Source organism: Ochotona curzoniae, unplaced genomic scaffold (genome assembly GCF_017591425.1).
Source record: "Ochotona curzoniae isolate NIBS_2020 unplaced genomic scaffold, NIBS_Ocur_1.0 scaffold_2453, whole genome shotgun sequence".
Classification (NCBI taxonomy): Eukaryota; Metazoa; Chordata; class Mammalia; order Lagomorpha; family Ochotonidae; genus Ochotona; species Ochotona curzoniae.
Genome location: NW_024467094.1, coordinates 14,605,734 through 14,629,555, shown reverse-complemented (window position 1 = coordinate 14,629,555; position 23,822 = coordinate 14,605,734). Strand labels below are relative to the sequence as shown.

The 23,822-nt window shown below is 52.9% G+C and overlaps 1 protein-coding gene across 3 annotated transcripts in view; it reads right to left on the bottom strand.

Annotated features, from left to right (window-relative positions):
* The window catches only part of NOS2 (nitric oxide synthase 2), a 30,085-nt gene extending 14,231 nt beyond the window's left edge, over positions 1-15,854 (bottom strand). Inside the window, exons 1-11 of one of the 3 annotated variants that reach the window (XM_041000623.1) lie at positions 15,765-15,854; positions 12,228-12,252; positions 10,499-10,578; positions 9,655-9,777; positions 8,775-8,923; positions 4,894-5,056; positions 4,024-4,115; positions 3,144-3,285; positions 2,883-3,022; positions 1,162-1,336; positions 975-1,076 (exon numbers count right to left, since the gene is read on the bottom strand). In XM_041000623.1, coding sequence (XP_040856557.1) covers positions 975-1,076; positions 1,162-1,336; positions 2,883-3,022; positions 3,144-3,285; positions 4,024-4,115; positions 4,894-5,056; positions 8,775-8,923; positions 9,655-9,777; positions 10,499-10,578; positions 12,228-12,252; positions 15,765-15,854 — 1,281 coding nt within the window. Of the gene's footprint in view, positions 1-974; positions 1,077-1,161; positions 1,337-2,882; positions 3,023-3,143; positions 3,286-4,023; positions 4,116-4,893; positions 5,057-8,774; positions 8,924-9,654; positions 9,778-10,498; positions 10,584-12,227; positions 12,253-15,744 lie in introns of all 3 variants that reach the window. The other 2 variants (XM_041000622.1, XM_041000621.1) reach the window with 2 other exon arrangements.
* Positions 15,855-23,822: the final 7,968 nt, after the last annotated feature.

The window sequence follows — 23,822 nt, the reverse complement described above, 5'->3', positions numbered from 1 at the left end:
ACTCATAAATCCCTGGCTGTGGCACATGGCAGGTGCTCAACAAAACTCTCCAGAATGTATAGGTGATTCTCTGCATGAATGGCTCTGCCCAGGGGTCTGATTTGTAGGGTACCTGCCAGCTTTGTTGAGAAGGCCCCAAGTTTCCAAAGTGGTGTCTTCACACATTCTAGCCACCTTCCCAAGGGGAAAGGAAGTTTTGATGGAAGGGAGAGCAAGGAAGGATCCAAAGGCTCTGTCTCACATAGGATCCTGCTGTGTGGGGGCCTAAGAGGAGGCAGTGAGCGTGACCACTGCCTTGTGATGAGGTTAACGCAGAGGGATGGGTAAGTACATGGGTCCTGGGTGGGAACCCTCTGGGTAAGTTAGAAAAGCAGCAAACATCCCAGCTCCACCAGAAGAGTAGCTGGGAACAAAAGTCAGGGACTGCAGAGGCTGGGAGAGAAAAGTGGCGCCAGAAGACAGGAGCTGGCAAGAGTGTGAGGCCTGGGGGTGGGGAGAGCAGCCACATGGGTAACAGCTTCCTTCCTTCTGAGCTGGATGCTGGTGCAGCCCCTTAGCACATGACTGGGAAGGACCCAGCAAGGAAGAGAAATGGCAGTAAACTCCTGAGTGACTATGAGAACACAGGATTCAGGGCCCAAGAGAGGCACTGCTGGCCTTGAGGAGCAAGGAACTGCTGGGTGCTACCAGCTAGGGTGAGCAAGTCCTTACTTCTCTTGCTTGCTAGCTCCCAGCACAACGCCCTGTGCATTTGGGTGTTCACCACAAAGGGACTTCGTGGAAAAGGGAATGCAAAGCTGAGCTTATTTTAGTGCAAAAAGAACTATAGGAGGGCAGTGTTTTCATAATCTGCCATTTCCATGGATGCTTAGAATCCCCTCAGACCTGCTTGATGCATGTATGCACAAACTACACTGTCACAGGAAAACCAAGGCATGTGGCTGGAGCAAGAATGTCTGATCAGGAGGATGTACCTGGAAGCTGTGCAGCACAGCTACATTGATCTCCGTGACCGCTCGGTCCTTCCACAGGGAGGCTAACCGGTGCGTCTCCAGCCCCATCCGCCTGCCAACTTCCTGCAGATTCACAAGAAACCGGGTTCAGACAGTCCCTGGACCCCTGCCCGCTGCCAGGCCAAGCCTTGGAAGCAGCCCTCATTACCTCCAGGATGTTGTAGCGTTGGGCATCACAGAAATCCCGGGCCCCGATCTCTGTACCCATGTACCAGCCGTTGAAGGGGCATGCGGGGAACTCGAGGCCACCCGCCTCCAGCAGCATGTTGGCCACGGCAGGCAGGGCATACCACTTCAGCTCCAGCTCCCGGAACCATTCGTACCTGTCAGATGGGAAGAGCCAGCTTATTCCTTTGCCCCCAATCCCTTACATAAAGACACCATCTCTAAGTTCCTCCCCCTAAGAGACGCTGAACTGGATGCAATGGGTGGCATTCATTCCCTCACTCACTCCAGCAAACACATCCTGTAGTGAATGCTGAGAGTCAATCATTCATTCTCTCTCTTCTATTCTTTCTATAGATTTGAAATGCGGGGAGAGACAGAGAAGTCTTCAATCCACTGGTTCACTCCCTGAATGGTCCCAACAGCCAGGCTGGGCCAGGCCAAAGCCAGAAGCCAATGCTGAGATTTTAACATCACATCATGGTCGAGGGCTTGGGGTCAGCAGCCTAGTGTTTACATTCTGCCTCACCACTGGCTAGCAATGTGACCTGGAGCTTTTTCTTTTTAGCCTGAGCCCTATCCATCAAAATAGAAATAACAGTATGAAACACAGGATTATTATGAACATAATAATGTCATGCAATGGAACACATTCTACATTGTCAGATGTCCTACTAGGCATTGAGGATTCCAGAGAGGCAAGATTTCTATCCTCAAAGAGCTTCCAGTCCTGTTAGACTGAGGGTGACAGGTCTGCTTCTAGGACAGCCCTCTCAGAGGGGGCTACACTACAGGAGACACCTTTTGGCAACAAGAAATGAATCTTGCGGAATCTGAGGGAAGGGCGGGTCAGCCAGCCAGCAAAACAGCCACCGCCAAGGCCTGGAGGCAAGGCTGGGCAACAAGAAGAGCAGCTTAATTGCCTGCAAGACAGGAAGGTTCTGCAATCACATGACCATGCCTAGAGAAGGGGCTGACCCAGGTGATCTCCTGGAGCCCCTAGAGGAGTGGTCACAAGGCACGCTGGTTAAGACAAGACCGGGACTGCCACATCCCATCTCAGACAGCCCAGGGTTCAAGCCCAGCCTCTGCTTCCCATCCAGTTTCCTGCTAATGCACACCCTGGGAGGTAGAAGATATGGTTCAAGTCCTTGGGTCCCTGCTACCCACATGGGCGATCCAAATGAAGCTCCTGGCTTCAGCCATAATTCTTGTGGACACTTGGGGAATGAACCAGCAGATGAAATATCTCTTTCTCTGTCTCTCTCTCTGACTCTGTGTCTCTGCCTTTCAGATATAAAAATGAAAATAAGTAAATAAAAAGGCAAAGTCATTCCAGCCCTGCACATTCCCCTAGAGGCCAGTGGGACAGCTTGGACAGTGGGCAGGAAGCCAAGAGACCTGGGCCACTCAGTTCAGGAATCCCAAAGGAAGTGTCCTCCAAGGCCACTATTTCCCAACCCCTGGGGCCTATCCACCTAAGCCCCTGCTTGGTGTTCACCACCAATGCACTCTCTTACAATGGGAGTCAGAGAGGCAAATAAATGCAGGGTTGCTACAGAATGCAAGAAGGACTCACTCGCCCACCCTGGGGTGTCACCTGCTGCTGCCTGAGCTGTGGGGGTTGGAGAGTCACTTAGGAGGGAGGACATGCACGCATGCAGGCACACTGGCTCAGACACCCCAACACTCCCAGTCACTCACTTGGGATGCTCCATGGGCACCTCGAGTACCAGTTCAGGGGGGATTTCGAAGAGCTCAGGATCCTGACCATTGGCCTGCAGGACTAGAGGCAGCACATCGAAGCGGCCAAAACGGGGCTTCCAACCCAGGTCGATGCACAGCTAGGAGAATGAGAGTGAGACAGATCCAATGAATCTGTAGACCTGGACACCAGGCTGCCTCTGAGCTCCAGCTGGCATCCTCTACCAGGATCCCTATCTCCAAGGTCCTGGGGCCAGGTACCTGTGTGAACTCAGCATTGGCAGGGTCCCCTTGGATGGTGCCATCAGGCATCTGGTAGCCTGCGTAGCGGATGAGTTGAGTGTTCCAGATGCGGAAGTCATGCCTGCCGTCGCTCCGCTGGGGGAACACAGTGATGGCCGACCTTCCCAGCATAGGATAAAGCTGATTACCACCTGCCCCTGGTCGGGGGTCCCCAGCCACCCCCAATGACCTACCTCCCCCTCCACCCTTGCTGTCCCACGGCCCCTGCATCAGCCTCTGACAGTCCAGTAGCCCTCCTCCTGTCAGCTCCAGTGTCCCTTCAAGGCCAGCACAGGGACCATTATCTGGGACCCCCCTCCCCCGCCCCGCAGTCTTCAGCTGTCCTCCAGCCCTCAGCCACCTGACACATCTGCTCTTGAGGTAAAGTTAGCTGGGTTGGTCTCATGCAAGCCATGGGTTCACAGTGGGCTGGAGTAGCATCTTAGAGGCTTAGTCAACACCCATCTGCCCCTTGCCTAGCCTTGTGCCCAGACCCCATATAAGAGACTCTGAATGTTTGCTAGAGGAGGCAGGAATGGTCAGGGGTTGGGCATGCTGGTGGAGACAGTGATGGGCAGCAACTTTGCTATCTCCAAGCAAAACACTACACAAGATCACCCACTGGAAACTGACTCCCTGCAAAAAGTTGGGACCCTAACCCTGAACAATGGTGAATGACGACCTGTCTCCAGCTGGAACCCCAGACATGGGCCAGTATGTAGATGTAGCTCAGGACCCCAGAATGAGCCTGAGTCCTTCTTTGTCTTTCTCCCTGGCTTGCCTTGAGAAAGACAAGGGTCCCTGAGACGTACGTGCACCCTTTGGCAAGGACCAGGCAGCACAGGCTCCTGGCACCCACCTGATGTTGCCATGATTGGTGGAGTAACGCAGGTGTCTACAGATGTGTTCGAACATTTCCTGGGCAGTGGAACAGCTCCGGGCATCAAAGACCTGCACACAGACCATGCCTGTCAAGGGCTGTGGGGCAGAGGCTTCAGGAACAACCAGAAGCACAGAGAGCTGAGCAAGCAGCTGTCCACCCAACCCCCCAAGGCCCCGACAAGGGGAAGGGCAGGTGTTGCCCTCTCCGCACCCGCAGTTTCCATCTCAGCTGCCCCATCCAGCCTTCTCCCACTCTGCTCAGGGAACACAGGCAACCCCACTTGGGGAAGCCCTTAGCAAAATTAAAGCACCACCTGCCCCTCAAACCCCACCCCAAATCAGGATTCTTGTCACCCAGCCTGGTCCCTCTGCTCTAGGAATGCATGTTCCCCAGCCAGTCACTTCTGAAAATACCCAAGTGTTAAGGATCTCCCAGTGAGCAGATAGGCCAGGTGGCAAGGGTAGATACAACATTGTCTTAAAGCCAAGAATCCACACCCTGAGGCTAAACTACCTCTCTTGCAGCACCTGTACCCCAAGAAAAATACGGACAGGCTGAGGCTGCTGGTTGATTTTGTGATGACGTTTAGTGTCCCGAGTATAACACAGGGAGATTGGTCAGTGAGAAATCCTGATGCTGAGGGAAGACTGTAGACTTCTGGAAGGTTCTTATTGCCCCACCCCCACCTGCATCCCACGTCATGTTCGGGGAGACTTGGGCTTTGGCTTCAAAAAGGATGTCCCCTGTACAGCTCTGCTCAGATATTCCAGAATCCTGTGCTTGGGGCTGACTGCTCCCAATCCCACCCCTCCTCCCTGCCCCATGCTGGGGACACACGACAACCACCTGCAGATTAGACCACTGGATCCTGCCAATACAGCGGGGAGCGTTGCGCCAGGCCTGCTTGGTGGCAAAGATGAGCTCATCCCCTGTGAGCTGGTAGGTTCCTGTTGTTTCTATCTCCTTTGTCACCGCTTCCACCCTGGCCAGATGCTCCTCTATTTTTGCCCTGAGGAACAGGAAGACATCAGGAAGATCAATAGCGAGATAGCCTAAAATGGTGGGGGGAATTAAATCCACAGAGCAGGAACTGAACCAGGCCACCAGGAGGGCCAGCAGCAGGTCTCAGGGCAGTGGCTGTCCCCTCACACACTCCATGTTGACAACTCTGAAGCCTGCCTGGAGGAGGAGCCTGGATTTTCACATTCGTGTAGGGTCCTGCACACCCTGCAGCTGGCTTTGAGATGGGTGGGACGCCACTACCCTCAGTTCACCCCAGAGAGGCCACAGTCCTTCTTGGCAGCCTAAAAGACTCAGGCTTCCTGGCACACCATGGTGAGGTGCGGCCTCTCTCTCTCTACTTTGTCACATGGAGGGGAGATGGCCAATCCCTGCATACTGAGCACTCATGGCAGGCAGATGCTGAATGAATTAACTCCAGGCAGGGGGTGTGAAGAAAGAATATCTCTATTTTAGAGTTTGGGGTCTCAAGCAACCAAATGTTAGGTACCAGGCCCAGGCTGCTAGGGTGGTGGGGAGCAACACTGGCATGCAGCCCTGGGTCCACAAGGCCAGGCCCCAGCTCTTAGCTGCTAGAAGGGTGACCTTCTACCTTCCACCCTGGGGTGGGAGTTGGAGCAGGGGTGGGTCTGTGAGCCCTAGGGGTCTGTTCCAGATCAGATAGAGAGCTGGCCACAATTTCTATATCTACTTCTCCCTCCCGTCCCCCATTTCACAAATATCCCAAAGGGAGGGATTCTGGCTCTGAAACACACACCCTTGCACACATCCACACACAGGCATGCACTCACACACACACAGCAACCTTGAGAGTCTCAATCAGCACTAAGGCAACAAAAGTGGTGAAGGGCTTGTCTCCCGATTAGCCACAGGGGACACTCAGAACAGAATGGCCTTTCTGGGTTGAAGGGTGTCTCGGCAACTCTTCCCTGATTAGAGCAGAGGGTACAGAGACAAAACACGTGTTACTGGACCTCAAGGACAATTGCGTGCTGCAAGGGCTGCAGGCCAAGGCAGTGCCTTTCAGCCTGGAAGCATTGCCTTCCCAGACACCATTGGGAGCAATGCTCCAGGTTCTGCAGTCCAGCCTGCAAGTGGCAGCCACCCTAGGACGCCCCTGCCTCCAGCACCCGGGGGGGTGAGTCATGGGGAATCCCAGGAAAGGATGACTCTGTATGTCTGCCTGCCCCCCACCATGCTTTGAGAGATTCATAATTCTACGCTTGTGTTACTATGGCCCCACAGCCCAGACATGCCCTTGGCACCCTTAAGTTCTAAGGTGAAAAGCAGTGGCTTTCAATGCAGGAGACCTGCAGGTAGCCTCGGCAAGACACAACCTTGTAATCTGCTAAATATGCAGTGTTACCATGGAGGCAGTCTGCCACTCATCTCTCATACCACCTGCCCCGTTCGAGTCCACCTATATACAAGGGGACCTCAGCAAGTTCGTGGAAAATAGAATTTTAAAAATTAGATTTTATGTAAACAACTGGTAACTTTTTCTTCTTTGTATACGTCTTCCACGAATGTTTTGAAGACCCTCGAAGGACATGATTTCCATTTGTTTTGCACCAAGAAGAGCTTATCTTTTAGCCCCAGTTTCAGTGAACTTCTTGGCATGCCTCAGTGTTGTGACTGTGAGACACAAAGCGTCCCTCTCCATCAGCCATCACGCACAGCCTTGTGGCCTCCCCCAAGTTGCCATCCACACTACAGAAAGGCCCCAGGCCCAGAACACAGTCCCAAACCTGCAGGCCAGAACTTGGGGCTAGAACACTGAGCCTTTTAAAAGCAAAGGTTCTGAGGGCTGACATGGTGGCGTAGTAAACTAATCCTCTGCCTGTGGCACCAGCATCCCACATGGGCACTGATTTGTGTACCAGCTGCTATACTTCCAATACAGCTCTCTGCTGGTGGCCTTGGAAAGCAGCAGAGATGGTCCACGTCCTTGGGTCCTTGGGTCCTTGTACTCACATGGGAGATCCAAAAGCTCAAGGCTCCTGGCTTTAGTCTGGCCCAGCTCCAGCCATTGCAGCCATCTGGGGAGTAAACTAGTGAATGCAAAAACCTCTTTGTCTCTGAAATTCTGCTTTTTAAGTAAAATAAGTAAATCTTTTTTTTTTTTTCAAATGCAATGGTTCTGGTGCCAGCTTCCTGGGTTCTGGAACAAGCTGTAGGATTGCAGAGCATGCAACTTCCAGCAAGTTCTGTCTCCTCCAAGGACTCCCCTTGCCCTGCCCATGAAATGGGGATACTGAGAGTGTCTGTCTGCTGGAGCCGCTGTGGGCACCACACAGAAGAGTTATACACTGGCTCTATGCAGGCTTGGGGCTGAGTACCCATGCTTTCTGTGGCTCAAGAGAGCCCAGCAAGGAGCATCCCTGCATCCCAGAAGGCTCACTGGTTAGCAACAGAGCCAAGTTATCAAGGAGTCGAGGGAAGCACTGTAGACTCAAAGGCTGTGGCAGAACGCAAAGCAGGTAACACATGGTGGGATTGTGTAGGAAGCTTCAGGTGACAGGTGCCTACCCACACCCCTCCCACTTCCCCACAGCCCAGGGATTACCAGTGTTCTGCAACCTCCCCAGCCACACCCCTCAACAGCTGGGAGTCAGGACCTCTAGGTCTCCAGGGGAGACTCCAGGTCCCCCTAAGCTCAGACGTCCTACAGGGCAGCGAACAAGAGCCACATCCACCCTCAGGTGCCAGGTCTCCTTCTGTGGCTCTGCCCTTTCCTTTTAAAGCTGATAAAACAAGGGGCCTAAGTTACATAGTCACATCTCTCATTTGAACCACTAATACTGAGCTGTGCTTATTATTAAGGGCCAGGCATTGCTCTAGGCACCTCATATAAACTAACCCATCTCAGCTCCACAAACTCCCACAAAGTAGTGCCATCTCCACCCTTATTTTACAGGTCAGCAAGATGAAGCAGCTTGCCCTACGTCACGTGGCTCAGACAGGGTACAGCTAGCTAGTTCATCCTGGGACGGCTACCTCCTCTTACCCACAGTGCTACACAAGCCCTCCTTGGAAGATTAAGCTAGGCATGTCACAACAACAAAGCTGGCAACTGACAATCAAAACAGTTTGTATTCTAGGCTAGAGCTGACCTGGTGCTTGATGGATGTCTGTCAACTTGGTGATCATAGACACAGAAGAGTCCCAGCACCCCATGCATGGATGCCTCACTGGCTAGAAAGCAAAAGCAGAGAATCCCAGGAACACTGCACCTACATGGTCCACACTGTGGCTGGGGCATGGAGACTGCAGGGGCCTCACTGGGTGTCTGTGTTCACCCCTGTGGGAATAGTAGATAGGCTAAACTGTCTTTAAGAGTCTTTCTCTAAGACAAGGGTACCTACTAACTCTTAATCAAGGTTACCAATGTGCCAGGACAATTTCTTAGTCCTCACAATGATCTTAGGAGCCAGCTTCTATTCCCACATCCAGCCTACAAGCAAGGGAGTGGAGACCCAGCCAGGGTACACAGACTTCCCACAACCAGTGGCTAATGGTGGGGCCAAGACTCAAATTCCACTCATACCTGCAACTGCCATCATCATACCCAACTCCACACCAAGAGCGGTAGGGTTTTTAGCCCTAGAACCAATGCAAATCTGGCATGGAAAGGATCTGGGCTGGGAGGGAGCCCACCCAGATGCTGGAGATGGGGAGAGTCAGCGACTGCAGGAAGCAAGCCTTACTCTTTGCAGGAGCCATAGTACTGGTTGACAAATTCGATGGCTTGTGGGAGCAGCTCTTCTGCAGGGATGGGCCTATCTCTGGGCCCTCTGGTCATACCCTTGGGGCTCATGATGGCACCTTGGCAATATGTGGACTTGCAGGTGGAATCCTGGAAAGAGAGAGACAGGCAGTGAGAGCAGTACAGTTCTCCAGGCAGCCACAAGGGGCCCAGGGCTAACTCCAGCTCAGCCCCTGGAGACATCTCTTCTACCTTGTACTAGACCTAAACTGGATGTGGCTCCTGTGGGTAGATGATTTTGGCATTTAGTCAAAAAGGGAATGAATGAAGTATGGGAAGGCACATCCCAGATTCCCAGGGTAGCACAGAAAAAAATACTGGAAGAAAGTACATATCTCAATGTTCTGGGTGTTTTTGACTCTTTACAATCAGAGCAGTATTCTAAAGTGAGAACAAAATATTCAGAAGACAAAGAGGAGCCTCTAAGGTCATCTAGCCCAGCCACTCACAGGGTGCCGGGACCCTTCCACCATCTCCCCGTCAATCAGCGCTGGAATCTCTCCAGCAACCAGGAGCTCATTACCTTATGGTACCGCTCAGTCCAGCTTGGGGCAGTTCTGCTGGGAAACTCCCTGACAAGATAATGACTTCTAAGAAGAACACTAACTTGTTCCTGTAAGTGTTTGACCAACCTGCCACACTACCCCCGGGGCAGGTAACGGGGAGCCTTAGCAATGACTTCTATCTGCCACCTGCAAGGAATGCAAATCTCCTTGTCAGAATATGGTGTCCTCTGGTCTGCCCAAGGGCACTCTGTTGGCCTCGCTGGTCTCACCACCTCGGGACACAGGTGCTACTCTCAGCAGCCCCACACAACCTACCTCTTTGGCCTTGAGGTGAAGGGTGTCTTGCAAAGTCATCCCGTTGCCCCAGTTTCGGATCCTCAAGTGCCGTGGACAGGCTGATGGGGGTGCATCCAGCTTGCCCAGGGAATCAGGAGACTTCTGAGGTGGTGGGAGTAGGGGGGAAACAGCAGGGTTTTACAAGTGCTGACAACCCCAGGACCCCTGTGTCTTCCCCCAGGCATTGGCTTGGGTGCAGTGAGGAGTTATGAATAGATGCACAAGGTCTGTTCTCCGGCCCTGTCCCTCCTGCCTTTACAGCAGCTGGGCCAGTTGGGTCAAGGCCCGCTGAGCACTCCAGGTGCCTGGGCAGTTGGCCAGGCATCTCTCTTCACCAGAGCTCTGCCAGATGCTTCCGTGGAGGGTGGGGACGCACTAGGAGAGACTCAGGTCAGACACAGGGAGCTTATGGTCACAGGCAGTGCACTGAAAGCCCAGACCAGAGTTAGAGCTGACTTACTCCTGGGGTCTTTACAATGGTCACCTCCATCTTCCTTCCCTCTCTTTCCCACTTCTCTGGATTTGTTGCAGGTGGGATGGGAATCACTTAGGGGGCATAGAGCCCCTGAGAGAGGAGCTGGGGGGAGGGTGTGAGTACTGGGACTAAGGGCTCAGCTGCAGAGTTCTGCCTACTCCTGCATGAATGGTCTTCAATGTTCCCCTTGCTAACCCACTCTGGGGTTCGCCACCCCCATTCTTGCAGAGGCCCTGTGCCCCCTGGCCTCGGGGCTCTCCGCTCTCTCCCAGACTTGCTTCCTGTGCTCAGCTTCCCAGCCCACACCTGCCTAGGCCAGGGCAAGAGGGGCTTCCCACTCCCAAGCACCTCACTGACCTCGGCTGCCACTGCTGGGGACTGATCGTGGTGCTTGCCGAGGCCATGACGCTTGGGCTCATCCTGTGTCACTGGGCTGTGGAAGGAAATAGCTATCATGAAATGAAGTTGGGGACCCTCCAACAGACCCCCACATGTGACAGATGGGTGAGATGAAGTCCAGAGAGTGGGGGTGAACTGCTGGTGGCTTCCAGTTAAGGAAGATGTGTGGGCGGAGCAGCTGGTTCCCTCACAACCACCACATATACCCTCTCCCATTCCCCTCATCTACCAAACAAAGCCATGAAGACACACAGGAGCTGAGCCAAAGCTCCGGACCCCAACAGTTCTGGTCTGCAGAAGCCGGTGTGCACAGTGCATGGGGAGGTTGCTGGGGAGGGCACAGGTAGCAGGTCAGCTCAGTCTACTCTGTCCTTAGTCTTTCAGATGCTGGTGGCTGACCTGGGCTTGCCGGCTGGCTCACTGTACTGTGTCATCATGGCAGATGTTAAACACACTCAAGTAGAGGGAATAGAGGAAGAAACTCCACCAGCTCTGCCTGTACCAGATCCAATCCAGTCCAACAATCACTGACACCCCGCCACTCTTGTCTTAGTCCCATCCTGCTTGCCCCACACCCTTGATTCCAATGCAACTGGAGACATCTTATCACTTTGTCGCCTACTATAAGCATACTTTCAAAAAGACATATTGGTGGCTGGCACAGCTGGACAGCTAAGCCACAGCTGGCCACATAGTCCTCCCACATCCAAATGCTCCTTCCGTGGCTGGCTGCTCTGTTTCTGACCTAGCTCCCTGCTAATGAAACACGGCTGGTGAAGGAGCAAGGGCTTGGGCTCCTGCACCCACAATGGGAGACCCATAAGGAGTTCTAGGCTTTTGGTTTGAACCTGGCCCCAGCTTCTGCAATCATTTGGGGGAATGAAATCAGATCTGATCTCAAGGGTATAGCAATCCCAGCACTAAAGGGAGTGGAGGCAATCACAAAAACTCCTTAGTGCTAAAACACCCACAGTTCAGTCCACGTTGACACCTGGCTGGGTGCTGGTGGGGCTCATGAATTGCCACTCTGACTTGCCCTCCTCCAGCAAACTCTTGGGGCGAACCCTCATCCACAGCAGGGAAGAGTCCAACCCTCCCCGACTTTTGTTGGAGCCTGAACCGGAGCAAACCCAGACCTGCGGGGAATACCTGGCTTGGGTGGGGCGGAAGGCAGGCTTCGGCCGTAGGATCCTGCGCAGGAACCGACAGAGCCGCGGACGGGCCGCGTCGCACGCCGCGCTCAACCCTTCGCGCATGGCCCCGGCGTGTCCAGCTACAGGTGTCTGCGCTTCCCGCCGCGCCCGCTCATTTATTACTCCGGGACCCCGTAGCCCCCGCCCCGGGGCGGGGCGAGCAGGCGGAGCGGCCGGGAGGTGGGCTGCGGCCGAAGTCGGTCCGCGGCGCTATAAGGGAGGTCTGTGCGCCGCCAACGGCCCGAGCTGGAGCCGGCGGGAGACAGGGGATGTTTATCCCGCGGCAGGAGCCTAGCCGATCTTCACCGCGCCTGGCGTGTTCCGGAGGGCTTTGGAGGCCCCTTACTGAGCCCAGTGAAGAAGGTGGCGCTGGCATCCCCACTTTGCGGAGGAGGACACTGGGGTCCCCTCGCCAGTTGAGGCTCTCGCTCAAGGTCGCAGAGCAGCCCGGGTGTCTGCACTCCAGAGGTGGCGGGAAAGAAAACCTGAAAGCCTGGGACTGCGGAGTGACTACCTCTGGGGAAACAGCAGGGGTGGGGCCAGAGACCCCCGTCTAGGTAGATCCCCAGAGAGCACAGGCCTGGTGTTTTGGCTCTGTCTGTAAGCTTCACATTTTGCATTCCCAGCACTTTGGCTGACCTATAGGATCCAACCCAGAGCCCACCCACCTCCCCGCACCCCAATGCAAACACTGGCGGCAAGAAAACAGATGTTTATTCCAGGGCTACTGCTGAAGTAACACAACTTCAACCAAGTGTTCCTTTGTCTGCCTGGTCTGTAATACACACACACATGCACTTGCCATGCTTCTTAATCCTTTGTCTACATAACTTGTAGACCCGTCAGTCCAGACTAGGTTTTTGCTCTTATTGCACCAGAAGAGATTTGGAAATTACGTTGGAAAGGAAGATCTTATCAATTTGCTCCCATTGCTTTCAGGATAAAAATCCCTCTCCCTCTGGCTGTTTTCCTCTCCCAGGACCAGCCTCCCCACCTCCACACCCACCCACCCCCTTGGCTAAACTGTAGCTGCACTGCAGAGCCTTGTCTCCACAGAAAGCCACCCCCTTGGGGACAGCATTGTAGCCTGACAGATAAAGCTGCAGCTGGTGGAACCTGCATTCCATACAGGCACTGGATCTAGTCCAAGCTCCTCCACTTTCAATCCAGCTTCCTGCTAATGGCCTGGAAAAAGACGGCAGCAGATGTTCCCGGTGTTTGAATCCCTACACCCACATGGGAGATTGAATGAAAGCTCTTGGCTCCTTGCTTCCGCCTGGCTCAGCTCTGGCCATTGCAACCATCTGGGGGGAAGGGGGCGGAACCAGTGGTTGGAGGATCTGTCTCTCCCTGTGGTTCTGTTTCTCTGAGTTTCAAATAATAAATCTTTAAAAAGAAAATAAAGGCAAAAAGAGCAAGTAAACCATTTCCGCCCCACCCCGTGCAACGGCCACGCTAGGGCCTCTGTCCACCCTGCTCCTAAGTCATTATAAAGCTTTCTGCCTTCCCATTCTTCCCTGGGTCCTTCCCACACCAGTGAGAAATCCACCTGGCACTTCCCTGGAAACTGCAAAGTAGAAATTGGCCTCCTTGGTGTGAGAAAGGGGCCGGAGGAAAACAGACCACCTGTGGATGAGAAGGGGTGCTGCCTCCCAGGTGGTCTCAGCTTCCCATAAGGAAGGCACCCTAGGGGAAACCCCTCAGCACACCCAAAACCTCTTTGTCCGAGGAGAGAGGGGAGAGAGAACTGGATCCCAAACCATTATAAGTCTCAGTCTGAGCACAGTCTGTACACGTGCTCAGGCCGTTCCTGAGGCACCTGCTTGGTTTGCCAGGTGCACTCTCCTCCCCAAACCACATGACTGGCTTGCCACAGTTTCAATGGTCAGGTGTATTTCTCTCTTTCTGTTCTGAGAGAGAACAACACAACCTTGCTATATTGCTTACTGCAGCTCCTCTTCTCACACCTGAATTATTTGTAGCTTGAAAAACCCATTCCACCTCCCTCTGCTTAGAGAACCAGGTCTTTTTCTCCTGTCCGACTCACAGCCCGCAGGCAGGGTCCACAGAGCTAGAGGGCACAAGTTTGAACTTGGTTCAAACCTCATCTCCTCTGCTTTCTAGATGTTGGCCTGGGTGCGTAACTTAAGCCGAGGATGGTTTCAGTTCCTGCCTTGTTAGACTCACTGAGAAAGGCACTGTCAGTGTTAGGAGTTTTAGCAGTAGTACCGGCAAGGACCCAATGTCTCCAACTATTGGTGGATACACAGAGTGGTTTGGGTGACCTCTTGACTCCCAGGACAGGCCCTTGAGGAGACTCCTGTGCATCGCTGTGATGAAAGGGAGCATGCCCAGGGTCAAACAGGGTGGGCACGTGGCATGGTTTCCAGGCATACAACCCAGTGTGAAGCTGGCCATCATTCACTGACTCTGAGATTTTAGACATTACTGAGGGTTTTTGGCCTTCAGCTTCCTCACCTCTAAAACAGGAAGATAACAAAAGTCCCTCCCTCATGGACTTGGAACAGTTAAGTGAATTACTATATATCTTCTCACCATCACCTGTAGTATCTGAGCCTTTCTGCTGACATAGGCCAGTGCAAAGAACTAAGACAAAAGATCAGGTTTTAGTTGGTGGTTCTTAGCTGGTTCTCCACCCTCCCCCTTGTCCAGCTGTGCTGTGCCAGGGGGTATGTGCCCTCTGTGTGGTAGGATGGTCATGCAGAATGTTGCATGCAAGTCATAGCATGGGCACAGTGGAAGTCACAGCCAATGCTAAAAAAGGAACATGGCCTGCTGGAAGTCAAGCTACAGGCATAGGAGTCAGAGTGGAGGACTGGAACCGGGGTGCCAGCTGGCAAGGGCTTGTAGTACTGGGGTGAAGCTGCTGCGAGACTGTGCAGTTCCAGCAAGACAGCTAAAGATGGCTTAGCCCCAGGTCCTCATTGTGTGGGTCAGACTGGATAGTAGGCAGTTAGGGTCTCTGGTTCCTGGTAGAATTATCCTTTAAAATATAAAGGTGGGGCTTTCGCCTATTTCCATACACTTCCGGGAGCACTTTCTCCCTCTGAAGAGGGAACAAAGGAACAGAGTCAACATATCAATCCCCAGGCACAGACTCCTGTTATTTGTTATTGTAGACTCATATATCTCCCCACACAAGCAAGACCTGGTCTCCAGTGCAAGCCTGCAAGCCAGAATTCTTCCCATATCCTCTTCGAGCCTGTCCCCAAATGGACCACTGACTCACAACTTGGGAGTGCCCCATGCTTGGTGATACTGACTGGAGGATGGCTTCAGAAGGAATCCACAGTTTGCATTCAAATTCCAACTCTGTGATTCCCAGTCTAGTAGACCGCCACCTCTGGGAGTGGGGGTGGGGGCAGAGAGACAGGGAAAGACAGCTAAAATGCAAAGCATGTGAACTGCCCAGTGTGGCCCTGGCCCAGAGTGAGGCTAACAAACCTCACTGTTTATGAAGCCCCTGCTGTGTGCATGTCACTGCATCCTCAATACAGAAGGCATGGGTCTTCCTTGGTGTCCTCCCCTGCCGCAGTGAACACACTGCAGGCTCAGGTAGCTTCCTTCTCCCCAGATCACATGACTAAGCACGCCGTACTCTTCAGTAGTCTGATATTCAAAATATCAAACCACTACCAGGCAGGCACACACACTCTGGCAAATCAGAATGGATGCTAGCCACTAGGTTGTCCTGGCCTATCACCTTCTCCTCTTGTCACACAAAGCACCTTCCCCCCAGGGATTCAAGACCAGCACTGTGGGCCTGGTCTTTGCCTTGTGTAGCAACAGGCACAGAGAAGTGACCAGTGAAGAGGCTGCAGATAGCCAGGAAGCAACGAAGGGACTGGACCGCAGGCTCAGATCACCACACCTCAGCTGAGAACAGCCCTCAGGGGCACACCTGAGAGCAAAGCAAATGTTCTGAGTATGGCCTCTATGGGCATCTGGGAAGGCCGACCAGCAGCCAACCGAAGCACTTACCTGGAGAGTACATAGGTGACCTTCCCCACGTTGTTGTTGATGTCCTTTTCCTCAGTCAAATTGCATTGCTGGGATTTGGTCTTGAACAGAAATCTCCAGGGACACGCCATGACTGCAGCCCCAGAAGGCAGATCCCTTTTGTGGATTCTAGCTCAGCGGTTCTTGGCTGATGGCTGAGTGAGGAAGAAGAAGGGGTCTGAGGGAGGGCTGGAGAGTGGCTCTCAGAACTCAATCTGGTTGCTTTGCCAAAGCACCAAGAGGAAAGGGCAGGTGTTTGGCCTGGTGGTTAAGATGCCAGTATCCCATGTTGGCATGCCTGAGTTCATGTTCCAGCTCCTATTATCAGTCTCCTCCTAATGCAGACCCTAGGAGGTGGCAGCTGGTGGTTCAAGTAGTCCTTGCCACCCACATGGGGGTGAGCTCTGGGTTCTGGCCCCAGTCTTAGGGGGCACTTGAGGACTGAACGGATGGCTGAGAGTTAGTTCTGTCTGCCCATCTGTCTCTCTGCCTCTCAAAGAAAAAAAAAATGAAAAGAATGAGTCTTGTACAGCCTCTTTGCATCCTCTACTCCTCCAGGAAGGGTCCTGTGGACACCAACCTCAGTCCCACAAAGCCAGGAGCCATCAAAAAGGTAAACAACAGCCCCACAGAACATTATCTCCCAGCAATAGGAACTGGCTGTTGGCCCTGGGGCCTCCTATTACTGGGGAAGGGGCACCCACTTGACCTGGACAAGCCTCTTCACTGGGGCGGGGATGGGGTGGAGAGGAGTCAGGTGAAAACTGGATGCACTTGCCCAGCCTAGGGGCAGGTTCCAGCAACTTTAATTAGCAGCTGCTGCCATACACCTGCTCCCGGAGGAAGCCCTGCAGGCTGCCGCCGATCCCACTCTCCTGAGATTGTGCAACTGTACTTCAGTACTGGTCAACAATACTTCCCATTCCTTTCTTGACATTCAGGAGATGGGGAAGAGGCACGTAACTCACGCAGTGACCTGGGTCTGGTCTGGGCTTGCTCGCAGCAAGCCTTCTTCTTGGAAAACTAGTTCTGCTGGGCAGCAACGTGATCAATACCATGTCGGGATCCTAGAACCCCACTGATCCACATGTAAATCCCAGCTATCCTAGCTCTACTAGCTAGTTGATCTGGACCAATGATTTAACTGGAGTTCATTTTGTCATCTATAAAATGGTCTTGATAATAATATACATCTTTTCTTTAAAAAGACTTTTTAATTTTTATCGGGAAGGCAGATTTACACAGAGAAGGAGACGGACAGATCTTTCATCTGCTGGTTCACTCCCTAAATGGCCACAAGGGCCAGAGCTGAGCCAATCTGAAGCCAAGAGCCAGGAGCTTCCTCTGGGCCTCCCACACAAATACAGGGCTCCAAGACTTTGGGCCATCCTCCACTGCTTTCCCAGGCCACAAGCAGGGAGCTGGCTGGGAAGTGGAGCAGTGCTCTTATATGATCTTAGGTGTGCTTATTGAGCTGCACTTGAAGGCAGAGGATTAGCCAATTGAGCCATTGCATTGGGTCTGATAATACCTACCTTAGGGGCTGATGTTGTGGCATAAATGGGCTAAGCCACTCCCTGCAATGCTGGCATCTCCCTATTGGAGTGCCAGTTAGAGTCCCAGATATTCTGCTTTTAATCCAGGTCTCTGCTAACTTGCCTGGGAAGTCAGAAGATGACCCCCATGCTTAGGCACCTGCTACCCACGTAGGAGACCTGGATGGAGTTCTTGGTCCTGGCTTTGGCCTGGCCCAGCCCCTACCGTTGTAGTCAGCAGTGAACTGGCAGTGAAGTATTCTTTCTCTTTCTCTAACTTTATGTGTGTATCAATCTGCCTCTCAAATAAATACAATAAATCTTTAAGAAAAAAAATACCCATCTTACCCGAATCCTGGAGTTCTTTTGGGGAGTTGAGGGTTGGTAGGTACTTGCTATAAGAACTGAATAGGATAATCTATGTTTAAAAAATCAGCAAAGATTGGTGCATGGCTCAACAAGCTAACCCCCACCTTCAAGGACCAGCATCCCATATGGGTGCCAGTTCATGTCCCAGTTGCTCCACTTCCCAGCCAGCTCCCTGCTTGTGGCCTGGGAAAGCAGTGGAGGATGGCCCAAAGTCTTGGGACCCTGCACTTGTGTGCGAGATCCAGAGGAAGCTCTTGCCTCCTGACTTCAGATTGGCTCAGCTCTGGCCCTTTTGGCCATTGTGGCCATTTAGGGATGAACCAGCAGATGAAAGATCTCTCTGTCTCTCCTTCTCTGTGTAAATCTGCCTTCCCAATAACAATAAATAAGTCTTTTTAAAAAGTTTGTAGATATTCCCACCTATCCCCATCCTGACTTTTCCAGAAAGTTTTTATAATGCAGCAATCAAAGCAAACATCTGCAGAAAAGAACCCTGAGCCTACATTTCTCCCTCTAGATGAGCCAAGGGCTTTATCTGTGAAGTCTGAAAATCCCCGCTGCTTTCTGAGCCTTCCTAAATTGGAAGGGGTCAAGTCTTCTCATAGAATGGCCACTCACCACAGAGCTGGCCAAGCTGCCTGGGAGCCGGGAGCTTCGGGGCTGCAGGCAGCTGCTCGACTGTTCACCTCTGTGGTTGCCAAGTCTTCAGTCCTCTGGAGCCACAGCCTGAGCCGCTGACTCGCAGTCATGACTGCATGGTGGCAATGCAGTATTTATACTGCCCAGGCTGCCCAGACTGCCCTGGCAACCATTATATTATTATTTTTGGCACAAAGGTCTTTGTGTGTGTGTGTGTGTGTGTGTGTGTGTGTGCTTTCCAAAAGGGAGTGTCCTCGGCTGCCTGTATGTTTAGCTCATTTACGACTGGCACTTCTGCTCTGTGGGTGATCTGGTTCTGCTGTTACATCACTGTGCATGGTGCATCCTTTGCGGCCCCACCCCTTCCCGGTACTAGGGTGGAAGGCAGCAGCCTTGCAGCCACATGGGGGTTCTGCTGAGCGGGGCCGTAGGTGGTCAGCTGCAACCACACTGCCTCACTGAGCATCTGGGGGATTTTTCCCTAGGCAGGGAGTTCTCTGCTTCATTCCTGCCCTTCCTCTCACTTTTCCATTTCACTGAGGGAGTCCAGGAAGTTCAGGCATGTGGACCACGTGGAAAGTGCTGGAAAACAGCCAGGGGATCATGGATGCCAAATGATGGCAGGGCTCTCGGCGGGCCCCGGAGGTTTTCAGAAAGGAGGCCTTTGGCCAGGTGGGCCTGGTGGATGTGCGTGTGGCTCATGTCTCTTAGCTGAGCTCATGTGCTGTGATGGAGCGGCTGCTCAGATTGTTTCCTATGGGAGAACAATTCTTTTTCTCATAATAGAAGCTATCCTAAAACTTCTTTTATGGAAAAGTCATGATTTCCTATATTACTTTGAATGCCATCTTCCTGTATGGACAGTTGCTCCATTGTAAAGGGAAAATATCAACTCTCTTAGGGCAGGGTTGGGAAACAGAGGGAGAAGGCAATTACCCTGGACCCCACCATCCTAACACCTGCCCACATGGCATGCTCTGCCCATGTCTCCAAAAGGCAGTTCAACATCATCAGGTGTGGAACTAGGCTGAGACAGATGAGCTTTGTGGGGTGAGCAAGTGAGGGAACGACTGACAGGAGGTGGCTGGAATGAACTTCAGCATCTCCGCTGAACTCAGAGAAATGATTCTTTTTTATTTTCACTTTGTTTGAAAGGCAGACACACACACACAAAGAGAGAACGGGATCTTCCATCTTCTGGTTTGCTCTCCAAATGCCTACCACAGCCAGGAGCCAGGAACTCAATCCAGGTTTCTCACGTGCAGGACAGGAACCCAAGGACTTGAGGCATCATCTGCTGCTGTCTAGGGTGAGCTTTGGTAGAGAGCTGGATCACAAATGGCATAACCAGACTCACACCCAAGCACTTGGGTCTGGGACATGGGAGTCCCAAGCAGCAGCTTAACTCACTATGTCAGATGTCTGGTCTACGGAAATAATTCTGAAGATAGACTCAGGGTGCCCAGCCTTGGGGAGCCCCAGAGCTAAATAAGGAGCAGATGACAGAGCCCAGCGCGATGGCTCAGTGGTTAAATCCTCGCCTTGCATGTGCCAGGATCCCCTATGGGCTCCGGTTCTTGTCCCAGCTGCTCCACTTCCCATCCAGCTCCCTGCTTGTGGCCTGGGAAAGCAGTTGAGGACGGCCCAAAGCCTTGGGATCCTGCACCCGCGTGGGAGACCTGGAAGAGACTCCTGGCATCTGGCTTCAGATCGGCTCAGCTCCTACCTTTGTGACCACTTGAAGAGGAAACCAGAAAATGGAAGATTTTCCGCTCTGTCTCTCCTTCTCTCTGTAACTCTCTTTCCAATAAAAATAAATAAATCTTAAAAACAAAAACCCAGAACAGGTGATGACAGTGTAGATGAATCCTCGGTGATTGGGGTATGACAGAGGCTAAAGGACCTGGTTCTGCTTTGCTCAGGCCAGGTTCATGGAACAGAGGTTTTTGAGGTATGATTAGGAGTTTGCCCTCATTTCTATTTCACTTCTGCACACTTTGGCTATCCCGTCAACAAATATACACACTCATTTAAGCTCCATACCTGAAATTTTCCATTTGTAGAATCCTCTAGAATCCCATCTGCCTGGCTTATTTGGCCCCAGAACATATAGTTATGGGGTTATTTAATCTGTCAGTCAAACACATGACAGCCAAGCTGGGGAAGCATGGACAGTGGAACTTAAGCTCAGCCCCTCTGTTGCTCCCACCCCCAAGGCAGATGACCTCCCACATGCCATGTCCTGGTGGGCCTGTCGCCCCCTGACCTTTACAAGGACCCCTCTCATACCCCACGTGTCTCCTGTGCAGCAGGATGTGCTGTAACTACCCTCTCCTTTGGTGGTAGTGGTGCGGGTCCTCGGCCTCTCCACACAGCTGCAGGTGATCACAGGCATTAGTTGGAATAGCGGATGAAGGGTGGAATGCCCTCCCAAAGGCTTGGCATTTACTAAGGGCTTGGCAGACATCCCTCCTCCTTGGCAGCCTGCTCCTAGGACCAGCCTGGGCTCCTTGCCCACCATCTCCTACTGCCTGGCATACACCTGACCATACAGTTGTTGGCCTGCGGCAAAGTGAGGGTCAACAGTTACTCTGTGTTTGGAGCCCCAGGCTTTGAGGACCCTGCTGCCCTGCTATGTCACCTGGGGAAAGTTGCTGCCTCTCCTCTTCACGTCTGACTTTCTAAGGTCAAAGGGAATCAGCAAGACACAAACAAGGCTCTGTGCTCTTGAACATAGAGGCAGCCAAGCAAGGGTCAGGAATGGGAGAGCATCTGTTTCCTTTGACCAAGCAAGTGGGCGGTATCCCCAAGGGTCCTCCAGATGGGCCACCATCTACCACAACACATGCCTGTACATCCTATAGTTTTTTTTCTCTCTCTCTCAAATTCGTTTATCTATGTTTTATTGGCATATGATTTGCATGTGAAATTTACCATTTAAAAATTTTCATATATTCACAACGCTGTGCTGCCAGCTTCATCATGCTGAGACTCGTGTAGCAAGAGGAAGGAAAGAAAATTCATGGTAAAGGAATGTGAGGGCACCAAGAGGTTAAGACACCCACCGCGGTCCAGCAGCAGACAGCCTTCACGTGGGGATGATGTCTGGTCCGCAGCTTGTGCCTTAGGATCCAGTGATGGAATTCATCTTGCATTTCTCTCCCCAGGTCTCCTGTGGCTTCTGCACCTCCCCCTTGGCATTGCTCCCCTAACGGGCCCTATTCCTGGGCCTCCTGCGATGATGGACGTGCAGCTGAGTTCTGCTGGGGAAGAATCAAAGGAGCACTGTGAAGGGCAGACAGGGACAGGTGGCCCCCTGGAGGGGGACAATGTTGTGGGGAAACTGCTGCTTTAGGCATCACCAGGGAACCTTGGGCATGGCGTTTCTCAGCCTGGCCATTCCGGGATGAGCAGCTGTGCCCCATGCCAGTCCAAGAAGATGGTTCAGGCCAGCTGGCCCTCAGGAGTTAGCGGCTTTGAAGCTGTTTCCACCAGAACAGTGTTCAGGGTTGACATTTGCTGACCAAGGCACGTTTGTGTCCCCCAAACACTGAACTCACACAACAGTTCCATGTGCCAGGTGTATTTGCCAGCTCCATGTCATAGATGGGGGGATCAAGGCTCAGCCAAGCGCATCAGCTTATCTGAGATCACACAGCCAGATGGTGGCAGAGAAGACCTGGCATCCTGCTCCAAGGCCAGAGCCAGGCCAGGAGCCCAAGGGAGCCTGGCTCCATGACCCATGGCCCTTGCTCTCCTGGTGTCTTTTTGTCCCATGCTCTCCCCCAGGCAGAATTCCCAATGATGGGAACCCACTGACTCTCCAGGCATCACCACAAGCCATCTGCCCATGGGGCTGTGTGGCAGATTTTTTTTTTTTTTTACCCGACTTTGTGAATGAGGAAACAGATGCAGCTAAGGTCATCTGGGAGTGGCAATGCAGAGGCCTGACCTACATCTGACAGCCAGGGTCCTTTCTGGGAAGCAGAGGATTCTACGTGTAGTAAGCATTCCTGGGCCAAGAAGGAAGAGGAACAGGAAAGGGGAGGAGACTTGAGCCCCAGGTGAGCACTGAGGCTTCCCCAGGATGGAACATTTTCCTCTGGGTGCCAGCTCAAAGCCATGCCGTGGGTAAAGGAGGAGATGATGGTCAGGCTGTGACTCCCACCATGCAAGGCCCACAGAACCCTCTGCCAGTGCCTAGAGAACACTGCTGGCACAGCTGCTTTTCTGAGTCCAGAGGGGGCAGGGAGATGCCTAAGTCACACAGGGAAGAAAGGCAGGCCTGAAATTGCAGCTCAGAATTATCAGCCTCCAAAGGTCAGGTTTCTCCCATGCCAGATATTTCCGGGGCACCTGTAGGCAGTACAGTGCAATAGTGGGCAGAAGAGCCATGCCAAGATCGAACCTTGTCCACAGGAGTGGTGACAATGGGAAGGCAGACTACCCTTGATTTGACCCAAGCTCTCCAAAGATGGTGGGGTGGGGCAGACTAGGGTGGGGTATTGGGTCTCGCACCTGTCTCTGCATCGTTGTGGCCACAGCAGGGGTTCAAAGCTGGGTTGAAGGGAGGATTTGCGCACTGACTTAACACATATGGCATGTCACTGAACTTCGTGCCTTTCTGCCTGCAAAGTAAACATCACTTGCAGGACATTGAGGCTCAGAGAGGTGGTTCACTGGCTTAGGGCCCTACAGGTGTAAGCCTCCAAGCTCCAAGGCCAGGCCACTGCACTGGCTCCAGGGGCCTGTGACCTGCTCAGCAGCCAAGGGTCGGGGATTCCCTCAAGCGGGCTAAAATTTTTCTGGTGACAGACAGAGGCATGGAAAGGACAAAGGGTCCCATGAGGGTATCTTGGGCCGGGGCTGGCATCTGCATCCACTGCTTCTAACCAACATGGTCACCATCTTTTTCCAAGCTACTTCTCTCCTAGCCACAGGGAATTTCCTCACTCATCCTGGAAACTCCAGCTGGTCACCCCAGGCGCCTGGTGACCCAGATGGCAATAAAGAAAGCAGAGGTGTGCCTGTGCCATTATCATGGAGACAGTCTGTGAGGTGGTCTGGATGGCCACGAGAATTTTTCAGGAGCCCCCAGCTCACTCTGAGCTAGGCAGCTAGCAGCCAGCTCTACTGTGCGTGGCAGCCAAGGGTGGCATTTCTGCAAGGCCTGATCTGATCTCCAAGTGTAGGTGGGACTGGACCGTGTTCCAGTCCCAGTATCCCCAACTGGGCAACTTGGCCAAGTCCCTCAACTGTAGTTGCAAGATGGAAGCATCAGATAGTTTTTCTGTAAAATGGAATTCTGCTTGCAGAGCTCCTGGCACTCAACTTATGTTCTCTTCCTGGGGCAGGGAGCAGTGGGGTGGGGGAGGCAACTATAGCCTGAGAGTGATTCGCTCCCTGGTCTCCCAGCCAGTCATGGGGGACCATCACCTGTATTCCCTGGCTAGCCCCTCCCCCTACTTACCAAGGCTCTCTTCAGCTACCCCAGGAACCCTGCAGCACCCTTGGCAC